Genomic DNA, 14,156 nt, shown 5'->3' with positions numbered 1-14,156 from the left:
CAAATGTGAAAAAAGAATCATTTATACAGAAATAGTTTAGAAAATACTGTGGTCCACATGCTTTTCATGGAATTACATCCATAAATACGCTATGTGAGATCCTTAGAAAGCCAGATTTATTAAAAAACACCATTGTCTTTTCAAAACAATTATTCCATTTTAACATTTGAAATATGTCCTTTATAATTAGCTTTCCTCAGTAATCTAAAGTATTGTGTGTTTTACAAGGCCAATTTGTAAAGAGACACTACAAATTGCCATTTAACTGCTGTCTACTTTTACTAAGAGATAACCTATTTGCCTATATCCTGTTATCCATAAAAATGCCATGATACAAACTGGATTTGAATCATTTTTCTATTGCATTAAAAATTGACACTTTTTGAAGCTGCAGTAAAAACAGAACGTTGTGTACACTTATTAGTTTATGGTTTGCTTCTATTTTGAAGCCTGTTATCCCTATTAAAAACTCTTCAGAATGCAAAAAGTACCAAGACTAAATCCCACATAAACCATACAAGCTCATAATGACAACAACTGTTGCTACAGAACATAAGCCTCTTACAAATCATGCAAATTGCTTCAAGTTACAAAAAGCAACTCAGTTTTGCTATTGGAATCTGCTTCTACCTATTCTTTAGTGCTATGTCCATAGATTGTATTAAATAATGGATGTCAGTTTTCTAGAGGAACTGGATTTTTTTATGTGAGAGCAGGTGATATGTTCAATACTTGTGATATCACGTATACTCCCCCTAGATTTTCAAAAAGTTCTAACTACATGATCTCTTTTAAAGTTAGCAATGATATTATGAACCTCTTGTTCAATGGATCAATACCTTTGAAGGTTCTACTCCTCCTGTGAATGGAGCTCTTCAGAATCCCTTTCTGACCATGTGCAGCCACAGCTGTGACTGAGAAAGTCTTACTGGGTAGTAATTGAGGGTGCTTCTCCTGGTTCGCCTTTAGAACTTTTTCTGAATTGTTTACCCACATTTGTTTATATTAACCTCAGATTATCTGTCTGTTATATTGAACTTCCTCTTCAACAACTATATCATCTCTGTCTCTTCTGTTATGCTCATTTATGGACCACACAAGGAGAATCATAAGCAACACTCCAAAAATGTAGAAATTACAAAAACTACTACAGTTACATTAGATAAGTCAATAGATAAAAGTCAAAAGCTTCTTTTTTAAAGGATGTAAACTCATGGTTTTAGGGAATAAACTACTAAATAACAGGATTACAAACAAATCTCCCTTGTGGGCACATCATGCCATAATTATCCACTATGGGCTTCCATGTACCTTCTTCAGAAACGATTGGTACTTGCCATGGACATAGTGAAGATACTGGGATAAATGGACCAGTTGTAAGAGCTGGTTGAAAATTTCCCCAACATAAAAGTTTTCTACCAGAAAATGCAAATTCAATTATATCAATGTTTAGTGGGAATGGATCAATTTTGTCAAAATCTGATGAAAAATTATAGACGTGCTTAGTTTTTATAAGGTCAACATGTTTAATTTTGACTATTACGTTATAATATAAAATGCTTTGACCTTTCCAAAATGAAACATTTCAGTAAGGTTGCTTAGATATTTCCAAAACAATTTTTTTGTGAGGAGAAGGGGGATATTTGTTTTACAGGAAATTTTGAAATTTCAACTTTTTGTTCTAATTTTAGTTAGAAAGGACAGTTAAATGCCAGAATTTCCTGGGGAATGGAAATTTCAAGTTTCAACCAGCTGTACCAGCTGTCTAATCCAGTATGGCCACTCCTATATACCCCTGTATTTTGTGCACAGCAACTTTTTGTTATGATCATGTGATTTGTTAGGTTATGGATAATTCTTGTTCTATTTTTTAAAATATTAACGTTTTTGTGTTATACTTTTATTATGGGCAAAAGTAGCTACAAATAGTAATCCCATGGAGATTAGTTGTTGGATGCTAGCAAAAATAGTGAGTTTTGAGGGAGAATTTGAAGGAGCAGAGTGAGCTCATTAAGCACAAGAAAAGAAGCAGGCAGTGCTAGTCTGAAGAGAGAGAACAAAAGCAGGAGAAGAAATGTAAATGGATGAAGACAGCAAAGAGCATCAATATCAGCAGAGTAGGCAGAATGAGGGGCACATAGGTGGGACCAGTTAGAGACAAGAGCCGAGAAATACAGGAGGTACGGGCAGAGTTAGAAAGACCTTATCAGTTAAAACAAGAAGGCTGAATGTCGGAAGATAGGAGGACCATCACATAGAAACACTACAAACCATTGGTTTCAGAGTAACAGCCGTGTTAGTCTGTATGTGCAAAAAGAAAAGGAGTACTTTTGGCACCTTAGAGACTAACCAATTTATTGAGCATAAGCTTTTGTGAGCTACAGTTCACTTCATCGGATGCATACAAACCATTGCAAATAAGTTATAATAAAAAGCTACAATTTTAGTTATATGTATTATTAATCTACTGATCCAGAAACAAAGCCCAATTCTGATGTTATTTATACAAGTATTTTAGTATTGCCAAAGATATGTGGGCAGCAAGAGATGGTTATTGCTGCATATAACAGACCACAAACTATAAGCTGAAATTCCCGTGGTTTTTTGGATAGTTCCAATGGGTTACCCCAGCAAAACTACAACACAGTGTACAGAATCTAAACCACTTCTAAAAAAGAAATGACAACTGTACCTGCTTTTAGCTACACTGTTCCAAATAATATTAAAAGTTTACCTGCATGAGATTACACATTTAAGTGTTTTCAAATAATGGTTCGTGGCCTTCTTGCTGATAAAGACTTGGATGATGTTATGGTTCTGGCTCTTTGTTTCTAGAAACTGAATTTCATTACAAGAATTAAAAAAAAAAGCATAAAATTCTTCCCTAATATTACTTGTGTACATTAGCAATTACTGTAGTTCACACAGAAATAATAAGCTATTATGGATGGGAGAAGAGGTGGTCCATGTAGTATGGAAGGACGTAAGCTATGGAATCATGAATCAGAAGGGGACGTGTGCATGAGAAAAAAAACTCTCTTTTGTTAAAGAGTGATCAACACTAGAAAATGTTTGTGAACCTTTGCTACATATCTATCTCTGTATGTTAGGGTGACCAGATGTTCCAATTTTATAGGGACAGTCCTGATATTTGGGGATTTTTCTTATATAGTTGCCTATTACTCCCCACACTCTGTCCCGATTTTTCATACTTCCTATCTGGTCACCCTACTTTATGTTCTAATTATCAGAGGAGTTGGAAGTGACCCCTCTACTTGGCTGGTTGTTACAGTTACACATAATATATAGGGCTGTCAATTAATCAGTTAACTCATAGGATTAACTAAAAAAAATTAATTGCTATTAATCACACTGCTAAACAATAGAATGCCAATTGAAATGTAGGATATATTTTTGAATCTTTTTCTACATTTTCAAATATATTGATTTTAATTCCAACACAGAATACAAAGTGTACAGTGCTTACTTTATTTTTATTTATTGCAAATACTTGCACTGTAAAAATGAAAGAAAATAGTATCTCAGTTCACCTCATACAAGTACTCTAATGCAATCTCTTTATCGTGAAAAGAAAAGGAGTACTTGTGGCACCTTAGAGACTAACCAATTTATTTGAGCATGAGCTTTCGTGAGCTACAGCTCACTTCATCAAGTGAGCTGTAGCTCACGAAAGCTCATGCTCAAATAAATTGGTTAGTCTCTAAGGTGCCACAAGTACTCCTTTTCTTTTTGCAAATACAGACTAACACAGCTGTTACTCTGAAATTTATTGTGAAAGTGCAACTTACAAATGTAGATTTTTTGTAATATAACTGCACTCAAAAACAAAACAATGTAAAACTTTAGAGCCTACAAGTCCACTCAGTCCTACTTCTTGTTCAGCCAATCACTAAGACAAATAAGTTTGTTTACATTTTCAGGAGATAATGCTGCTAGCTTCTTATTTACAATGTCAACTGAAAGTGAAAACAGGCATTCACATGGCACTTTTGTAGGAGGCATTGCAAGGTGTTTATGTGCTGCATAGGCGGGGTGAAAGTAACATAAGGGGCTTACCAGTACGCAGGGCCAGGATCCTGAGCAAGTGGGGGGACCCTTGGACAGAAGGGGCAGGGCCCATGGCTCTGGCTGCGGTAGTGATGTCCAGGAGCCCCGTGCCCTTAAAATCACAGCCAGAGCCTGGCGGTGATTTAAAGGGCCCGGGGCTCCAGCTGTTGCTGGTAGCCCAATTTAAAATTGCTGGCCTGGGGAAGCTACTCCCTGCCAATATAGTTGGCTGTGTACTGGCTTACATTCACCTCTGCAGATATGCTAAACATTTGTATGCCCCTTTTTGCTTTGGCCACCATTCCAGAGGACATGCTTCCATGCTGATGATGCTTGCTAAAAAAATAATGAGTTACTTAAATTTGTGACTGAACTTCTTGGGGACGAATTGTATTTCTCCTGCTCTGTGTTTTACCCGCATTCTGCCATATATTTCATGTTATAGCAGTCTCATATGATGACTCAGCACATGTTCTTTTTAAGAACACTTTCACTGCAGATTTGACAAAACTGAAAGAAAGTCCCAATGTGAGATTTCTAAAGATAGCGACAGCACTTGATCCAAGGTTTAAGAATCTGAAGTGTCTTCCAAAATTTGAGAGCAAGGTATGGAACATGCTTTCTGAAATCTTAAAAGAGCAACAGTCTGATGCGGAAACTACACAACCCAAACCACCAAAAAAGAAAATCAGCCTTCAGCTCGTGACATCTGACTTAGATGATGAACATGAACATGCGCTGATCCACACTGCTTTGGATTGTTATCAAGCAGAACCCGTCATCAGCATAGAAGCATGTCCCCTGGGATGGTGGTTGAAACACGAAGGGACTTGTGAATCTTTAGTGCATCTGGCATGTAAATATCTTGCGATGCTGGCTAAAACAGTGCCATGTAAACGCCTATTCTCACTTTCAGGAGATGTTGTAAACAAGAAGCAGGTAGTATTATCTCCTGCAAATGTAAACAAACTTGTTTGTGTGAGTGGACAAGAAGTAGGATTGAGTGGACTTGTAGGCTCTAACATTTTACATTTCAAAAATAAAACATGCGGTTTTTTTTTGGTATATAATTCTACTTTTGTAAGTTCAACTTTCATGATAAAGAGACTGCACTACAGTACTTGTATTAGGTGAATGAAAAATACTATTTCTTTTGTAAAGTCAAGCAATCTAAAGTTAGAAAATGCCAGATGGATGCCCATGCAACCTTAAATTTTCTTTGTGTGTATAGACTATGATGCACTCTTTAATTACATTACATACTATTTTTTCTATTTGGCCTGCCTCATTCAGTACACAGGATGCATAAGGAGTTAGAATTAAGATCCATGAACTACTATAAATCTGACATTTCCTAACTTTTGAGTGCTTTAAATTGATGTTCATAGATTTTATGACCAGAAGCGACCATTACAATACTTTAGGGCATAGAAATTCACCATGTAATTCTTGCATCAAGCTCATGATGTCTGATTGAGCTGGAGTATGTATTTTATAAAGATGCCCAAGTCTTGACTGAAAGACTAAGTGATAGAAAATCCACCACATATTTATGCCAATTATTCCAATGGTTAAATAGCCTCATTGTAAAAAAAACACAAAAAAACAAAACAAAACACACTTTATTTCTAGTTGAGTTTGTCCAGCTTCTGCTGCCTTTGGTTCTTGTTATGCCTTTATCCACTAAATTAAAGAGAGATTGCTACTATCACAAATCTCCTTCCAAAGGTACCTACAGATCATGATCAAGTCACCTCTTAACCTTCTCTTTGTTGAACTGAATAGATTGAACTTCTTTAGTCTCTCACTGTAGGACAGGTTTTCCAGTACTTGAATCATTCGTGAAGCTCTTTGCGGAACCCTTTTCAGTTTTTCCAAATCCTTTTAAAAGTGTGGGCACTGAAACTGGACACAGTATTCCAGGAACAGTTTCACTAATTCCATATACAGTAGTAACAATACTTTCCTACTTCTACTTGATATTCCCCGCTTATATATAATTTCAGATATTTTAACCTAGATATTATGCCTGTAATATCTATATCTATAGAGAGAGGGGAGGGAGGGATAGGGTAGGTGCGGTAATATCTTTTATTGGACCAACTTCTGTTAGAGAGAGAGACAAGCTTTGGCACTTACATAGAGCTCTTCTTCAGGTCTGGGAAAGATACCTTACATTTCTACTGCAAGTTGTGAGCATGCCACAACAGGTGGAGAATGAAAATCTTGACCTAATGTATAGTTTTAGCTACTGCAAAAGCTGTTATAGATAAACACCTATCCCATGAGGCACCCTATGGTGCAAAATATGAAGTGAAGTAGGCAACAAATACACCCAGCTTTCAGGGGCTTAAACTGGGATGTTTGGTTAGAAATCACTCCAGTCTCTCCTAGGCTTATTGCCTGACTCTGCAAATCTTATCTTCCCCTTTTTCCTGGTACAGGTGCCTGGCTTTTAATTTGAGGCATGAAAACAGAAAGACACTCAGAGGAGAGGAGAAAAGGGATGGAGGGTGTCTCCAAAAACAATCCGAAATGGACTTGTGGGGATTTCAGTCATGCCAGCGTAAGCTTTGCTCGTGTAAGGTGCCGTGCATTAATATTGTGTTCGACACATTTTAAATGAATGCGCAATCAAAGCGTTTCGATCCCTAACGGGATCTGAGCTGACTGAGTCAGCCAAAGCCCAGCGCCACCCCACAGGGTGTCTGCGGAGGAAATGGCGGGAGACTCGGGTGCTCATTGGGGTCCAATGGCTGCCCCCGGGGCGGAGAGGCGGTGCTGTAGGTCGAGGTGCAGCTCTGCGGGGGAGGGGGCCTGGCCGCAGCTCCTGCCACCCGCCCGCCTGGTGCCCGCAGCTCTGCGAGCCCCGCTCCTCCTCCGCCCTCCGGGTCCTGTCCGCGCGGCAGGGATGAGCGGCAGGCACGGGCTCGGCGGCGCTAAGCCTGCAGGGCGGGTGAAAGCGCCAGAGGCAAAGCCGCCGCCGCCGCCCCCGTAGTGCCTGGTCCTGAGGGAGACAAAGGAGGAAGGCAGCAGCCAAGAGCGAGCCGCCTGGGGAGGAGGAGGAGTCCATTGGCAGCTTTGACCTTCTCTTGGTTCTGGGATTCCCGTGCCACAGGCTGAGACATTGGACTCCAGCAAGATGGTTACTGTGGTAACCAAGCTGGTGCATTACTTGCATCTAAGGTAAGAGAGGACACATTTGGCTCTGAGACACACACACCACCAAACATCCCTTGCCACCCACCCACACCTCCACTCTGCCTGCACACACCCTTCCTACCAAATGCACCCAGTGCCCAGTTGCCACCACCAGCCACCCACTCTCTCCTGGGGCGATGGTTGAATGCAACCTGGGATAGATTCCCCTAAGTGGTACTAACTTTGCAAGTATAATGGTAACTGGTAGGTTATTTTCCGCATGCTGGGTTGTTCCTAAATAGAAAACAGGAGAGCAACTTTTGCAGCTGTCATCTCACTTGCTTCTAGTTTCGTGAAATAGAGGTGAAAAACCACAACCATTTTCCATGTCATATCCTGTAGTTGTGAAGGGCATTAATTTATAAAGGAGGAAAAATACAAATGATAGACTTAAATTGTTTTATTATATATACACACAATACTATATTATTAGCTTATTGAAAACTCATTACAATAAATAGTTTAAGGGTTTTTTTAAAATGTGATAGCTATTGTTTTATATCAGAGGTCTGTAATCACCATAATAGTGTACTTGGCTAGCACCCTTCTAACTGAATGGATTAAATAAGCTTGCTTCAGTTCCCCCCACCCCCTTTTAAATATAGCCATGGAGAGATCACATTGCTGAGCCAATTTTTCTTAAAACTACTCCCTTTAGAATCTGAAATATGAATACAAATATTGTTGACTCCCATGGACAGAAAGCAAGGGTACAAATATACAAGGATGTATTGTGTGATCAGGTAAACAATTATATTGCAATAGTCAAAGATCAAAGGAATTACAAGACTCTTAAGGGAGCATATTCCTGATAAGAAATCCAGTTTCTAAAAGCAGTGACATTTATGGTGAAACATTTTCAAAACAGAAAATATGCATTAAAATGTTGGATTTAACTTAAATATTTTTTTAAAAATAAATCTTTAGAAGGAATAAATGAAAAAAAACACCACCCCCAACAAACAATTGAATGGCCAATGTGAGGTTTTTTTGTTGGTTATTTTTAAGCTGGATTTGTGAAATGTTGATATATAGATATCTTAAAATAAATTTTAAATATTAACAGTGATTTTATATATATTGTAAAGGCATATCATTCCACCAGAGACTTAACTTCATTTTCTTGGGAGATGAAGTGATTAGAAAACATATACTTTGGATAACTTTATAAAACTGATCCTGCAAAGTTTCCTGTAAGGTGCTGGGCTTCTTCTGAGATGCTGAAAGTCCTCACTTCTCATTGAAGTCAGTGGCCCTAAATAACTACAATGAGCACTGTTCTCAAGAGAGAATTAATTGTCCATAACATGAGTTGCTTCTAATCTAACCCATTTTGATGCCACAAGAACTGTTTACGTAGAGAAGTTTAAAGGTGCTGAATAATTGCTGAAGCAACCTGATGTCACAAGAAAACATTAAGAGTACAACAAATTAATCCTCATAATGCTCCTTTGAAATAGGTATTATCCATATTTAACTGGAGCATATCAATACTGACAAAATCATGGACCTGAATATTTTCTAAGAATAGAATCGGAAGGTAAAGAGCACAATCTTACATGTAAACAGAAATTAGGGCACATATTTTCGAAGTTAGAAACACATTTTCGTTTTCAAAGTTAGAAACACACAATGTATGCACACTTTTGCATGCACACACTTTTGCCCAACAAATCAGGCAAACAAACGGCTGGTCTTGCCCATGCACACTCACGTTAGGCATTTAACTGGGAATGTGTATGCACAAATACATGATCCAAAAGTGTACTTTGCCTATTTGCCCAAATAATGAAGAGCACGCAAATGCATCTGTGCAGTTGCACAGGTCTAACTGAAAATCTGGCTCTGGTTTTGCCAAATCAGTACATAATAGAGGGACTGGGCAAGAATCACAGCTGTATGCTCCTGCTCCTCTACTATGTGTATTTGTGGGTCAGTAAAATTGTGAGATCTGCAGACCCATTCATTGTGCTCCAACCTCCACTATCGTGCCTCACTCGTCCACACTCCAGTGGAATGGAACACTATGGAGACCTGCTATATGGCTTCACAGTTAACCCACGTGGTCCTTCGGATCTCAGCTCGCATGCAATGTGGGCCTTCTGTAGTTTCTGGATTTATTATTATTATTAATTATTTGTATTACCATAGTCCTTAGGAGCCCTAGTGATGGATCGGGAGCTGTACAAACACAGAACAAAAAGATGGTCCCTTCCCTAACGAGCTTACAATCTAAGTAAGAAACGAGACAACAAATAGACAGACAGATGGGAGAGTACAAGGAAACCGGCAATGCTGGTCAGCATGATAGGCAGTGGTCTGAGCCTAACCGTTGTCTAGTTTTTTGTAGTCTTTAGTGAAAAAGATTTTTTTAAGAGGGATTTAAAGGAGCATAATGAGTTAGTTTTGTGAATGTTTATGGGGAGCTTCTCCCAAGCATGAGGGGCAGTATGACCAGAAGCACAAGGGGGCATTGGAGGCTAGCATTGTGGGCTGATTGGAGGTGGGAAACAGACATTTCCCTAGTAAATGAGAGATGGCAGTTAGGTAGGGAATGGGCCACAAAGGGCCTTGTAGATGAAGACAAGTACCTTATTTTTGATGGGATTGAGAAAAGGGAGCCAATGGAGGGATGCAAAGAGAGGGGAGACACGGTCAAAGCTACTGGTTAGGAAAAAAGATCTTTGCAGCAGCATTCTGAATGGGTCTGAGTGGGGAAGAGAAAACAATGCTGCACTCTTGGAGCAGTGGAGGGTGGCGATATCTGAAAGCAGGGAGACAAGTAAAGGTGTACTTTGAGTCAATGTACAGCAGAAGGTACAGCTCATACTTTGATTTATAACAGGTTAAGGAAGGCTACTCAAGCATCCCCAAGGGGCCTCCACGGATTACAGTCTAGACCTGGTTTGTAATCTGATTCTTTAACAAAGTTATGTAATCTTGTTGTTCCATCCACATAACAAAAGTGATAGGGACATCCATGTCCCAACCATGCCAGACAGTCATGAGCTGCCATGATTAAGCATTATAATTAGGGTCCTACCAAATTCATGGTCCATTTTGGTCAATTTCACAATCATAGGATTAAAAAATAATCAATCTTACATTTCATGATTTCAGCTATTTAAATCTGAAATTTCATGGTGTGGTAATTGTAGGGGTCCTGACCCAACAAGGAGTTGTGTGTGGGCGGGGAGGGGTTGCAAAGTTATTGTTTGTGGTACTGCTACCCTTACTTCTGCGCTGCTGCCTTCAGAGCTGGATGCCCAGCCAACAGTCACTGCTCACCAGCCACCCAGCTCTGAAGTCAGCACAGAAGCAAGGATGGCAATACCATGATCCCCCTAAAATAACCTTTGAGCCCCCCACCCCCAACAACTCCCTTATGGGTCAGGACCCCCAATTTGAGAAGTGCTAGTACCCAGTGAAATCTGTATAGTATAGGATAAAAGCACTGTTTGATGGGGGGATACCAGATTTCACAGCCTGTGACATGTTTTTCATGGCTGTGAATTTGGTAGGGCCCCAACTATAAGGTAGGTGGAGCCTCAGAGTCACCTGCAGCAGGGACCTGCCATGCACCCACATCCAACCAAAAAATTGCTTTGGGTGCATCCCCTTAATCTCCCAGTAAAGATTCGAGAAGAAACTTGCAACCCTAAAAGACACTAATTGTATAACAGACAAGAGTAAAAATAAACATTGATATTTTATTATCTAAATTTAGTTGAACAGTACTCCGTTTCAATAGTTTAGGCTCACTGTAAAATTGTGCTTATACTTGCTACAACTATCTAGTGTCTTATAAATGTAATAATAAACCCAGAATACAATAAAGCAAAGAGGAGACATGTACTGATAAAGTATCATTGGAAATTGAGAGAAAAAAAAGTCATTTATGAGCCATGATTTAAAAAAAAAAAACCCACAAAACCTTGAGTAGGTTTCTGCTTACTCAAAATTTGGGCAATATAATGTCTGTTTATATAAACCAGAATGCAGGTTTCTGGAATTGGATAGGCAGGGAATTAACAGAACAGGAAGCTAGGCTGGGGACTTGAGAATGGTTGGGCAATTGGTGTGCTGTGACCAATGCCTTGTGCTGATCAGCATAGTCTCATTTTTCTTCTGCTCCCCATCTATCTGTATTCAGCTGGTGAGTGTTGTCCTATACTTAGATGGTAAAAGCACATAACAAAAAGATGATCCCTTCCCCAAAAGGCTTATATTGTCTAGCACAGTGGGGTCTATGGCTGGGACTTGTAGGTGCTACTACAATGCAAGTAAACAGCAAACATTACACTGGCATTTCATTTGAAAGATGTTTGGATAGTGAGGACTTGGAGGACATGGATCCTATCCTGTAAGATTTTAGCTACATAATTTGTGACAAGATAATCCTGTGTTATGGAAATAGCACAGACATCATGGATGATTGTCATATAGAGATCATATTCAGCAATTACTGAAAAATAGAATGAGGTTACCACCACAGAGGAACAATTACTGAAGAGAACTCTGAGCAGATTCTCATGTAAGGATGTTTGGATTTTTGCCTACCTGATTCACCTTTGAACTTTGCTGTAGTTAATATACTCAGAAATAGGGTCCTAAAGGTGGTAGCTGCAAAAACAGGATATTGCCTGATACAGTGACCTTTTCATTTTATTTCAGGAAGGATATTTTTGAGAACAAAACAAAACATACCTCTTTAACAGATAAGCAGGTCAGGTATGAATATTTGGTAGATACCAGACACAAACACCTACTTGGACTGATGACGTTATAGGCTCAAGTTCAATAAGAGGTGAATGGTAAAGTGCCTATTGAAATCAATGGTAAAACTAACATTGACTTCAGTGGGACATGATCAGACACTTGGGTCCTGATCCTCTAAGGTATTTAGGCACTTAACACCTATTGATTTCAATGGGATTTAGGTGCCTAAACACATTTTGGTATCTGGGCCATAATGTCTATTTTTAATTTGTGGTTAATCAGATTATTAATTATTAGGAAATGATTTTTTCTAACATCTTGTTACACCATGTTTTATAAAAGGAAATATTTAGGTTCTGTGCCATGTGATTTTTTTTATGAACCTTTATTAGAGAACAAAAAATTTCATATTTTAAATTCTTCAATTAAATATAAATCCTTCCCAACTCTAAATAAGGCCCATAGCTGACTGTGCTGTGAAAATTTGCTGTTTCGAAAAAAATAAAACTCAGCACAAGTCAGATGGTTTCATATATTTTCTTTTTTGTAATAATTATTTACAAAGAATATTTTGTACCATATGAAAATTAAATAAATCAAAACAGATGCACATGGATACTTGAGAACAAACAAAGGAGTCAGAAGCCCCAAATCACAACACCAAGAAATACTAAACAAACAGAAGACTACAAAGACATAATAAACCCAAAAAGACAAGACAGCATTCATGGAGAGAATGGCCACTGAATGCTACCAAAGATATACCTCCAGTATATCATATAAAGGACACTGTAAATTCATGAGAGCATGGTTGTGTGGGGTGCTATTTCTCTTTATTTTAGGAGGTTTTTAAAACTTATGAAGCTAAAGAAATAGGAAAACAACAAGATTGTGAAATACATTTAAATAGGAAGACTTCTTTTTTACAAAAGAAAGATAATGCTAGTATTTATTTTGCATTAATTGTATGTTTTGTTATAAAGTGGCTTAGAATTATTAGAAAGTGAATTTAGGAAATGCTGCAAGATTATATTGAAATAGCTAGTACTAAGGCCATGCCTTTTGTTGTGGAGTGGTCACAAGAGTGCCAGATTTTGTAGTTTCCCTTTATGTATATTTTTAGAAAAATGGGTCAGAATAAAATATACTTTTCTCTTCGTGCCATTAGTCAGGTCTTCCTTCATCCCTCAACCTTTGGCTCCAGTCCTGAATTCTTACACTCTCATAAAATTCTAGTTAAATTAGACAGGAGTTTTGCTTGAGCAACGACTGTAGGATGTGCTGCTTAGGGTAGATCATGATGTTATGAGCTAGCTCAGCATTGTGGTGCTTCCCTTCCAGAAATAACCCTCCCAGTCTCCCTGCTGCTCTTGCTAGGGAGTACATGGCAAGAGATCTTGGCATAGTGTATGTTCCCCAACTGACCTGCGTAACTATGCCATTGGTAATATTGCGGGGCTGGAGCCAAGGTTTCACCCACTTCCGCCATTCCCTCCCGTTCTGGCCCAACTGCACAAGTGGGGCATGTAGTAGCTCTGCAGAATGTGCTACCTCTGCACCCTGGAAGACCCAGTACAGCACACTGGTGTGAGGGAGTAAGGGGGAGCCTTAAGCCACCTTACTGCCTTGCACCGGCATGAAGGATGGGCCACATTCTGGCCCTTTCTAGAAAAAACTGAATTGTGTGAGCCTGATATGCAAACTTCACTCACATTAGTAGTCCTTTCTTGCTAGTATGAGGGTTTACAGGCCCTTAATTGCCTTGTTTGAGAAACTGTATGTGACCACAATTAATACACTGAATTGTAATGCCTGTGCACAAGGGGACATAGTTATGGCTACCTGTTAACTTCAAAAAGAAAAGGAGTACTTGTGGCACCTTAGAGACTAACCAATTTATTTGAGCATAAGCTTTCGTGAGCTACAGCTTATGCTCAAATAAATTGGTTAGTCTCTAAGGTGCCACAAGTACTCCTTTTCTTTTTGCGAATACAGACTAACACGGCTGTTACTCTGAAACCTGTTAACTTCAGAAGTTTTTACTATTGTCCATTTAATTTTACAACCTTAGAGTTCTTTAAATAGGTTTTTTTGCTTTTATTATAATTCTGTATTCTTCCCTGTGACACTATGAATCTGCCCAGCCATTTATTTGCTTTTCCAACTGA

At 38.8% G+C, this 14,156-nt stretch overlaps 1 protein-coding gene across 1 annotated transcript in view; it reads left to right on the top strand.

Annotated features, from left to right (window-relative positions):
- Positions 1-6,978: 6,978 nt before the first annotated feature.
- ARHGAP18 (Rho GTPase activating protein 18) overlaps positions 6,979-14,156 on the top strand; it is a 121,491-nt gene continuing 114,313 nt past the window's right edge. The window contains exon 1 of the mRNA XM_073337273.1: positions 6,979-7,254. Within this exon, the coding sequence (XP_073193374.1) occupies positions 7,211-7,254 (44 nt within the window). The 5' untranslated portion in view covers positions 6,979-7,210. The remainder of the gene's footprint in view (positions 7,255-14,156) is intronic.

This window comes from Lepidochelys kempii, chromosome 3 (genome assembly GCF_965140265.1).
Source record: "Lepidochelys kempii isolate rLepKem1 chromosome 3, rLepKem1.hap2, whole genome shotgun sequence".
Lineage (NCBI taxonomy): Eukaryota > Metazoa > Chordata > Testudines > Cheloniidae > Lepidochelys > Lepidochelys kempii.
This window is presented reverse-complemented; position numbering and strand designations above follow the sequence as displayed.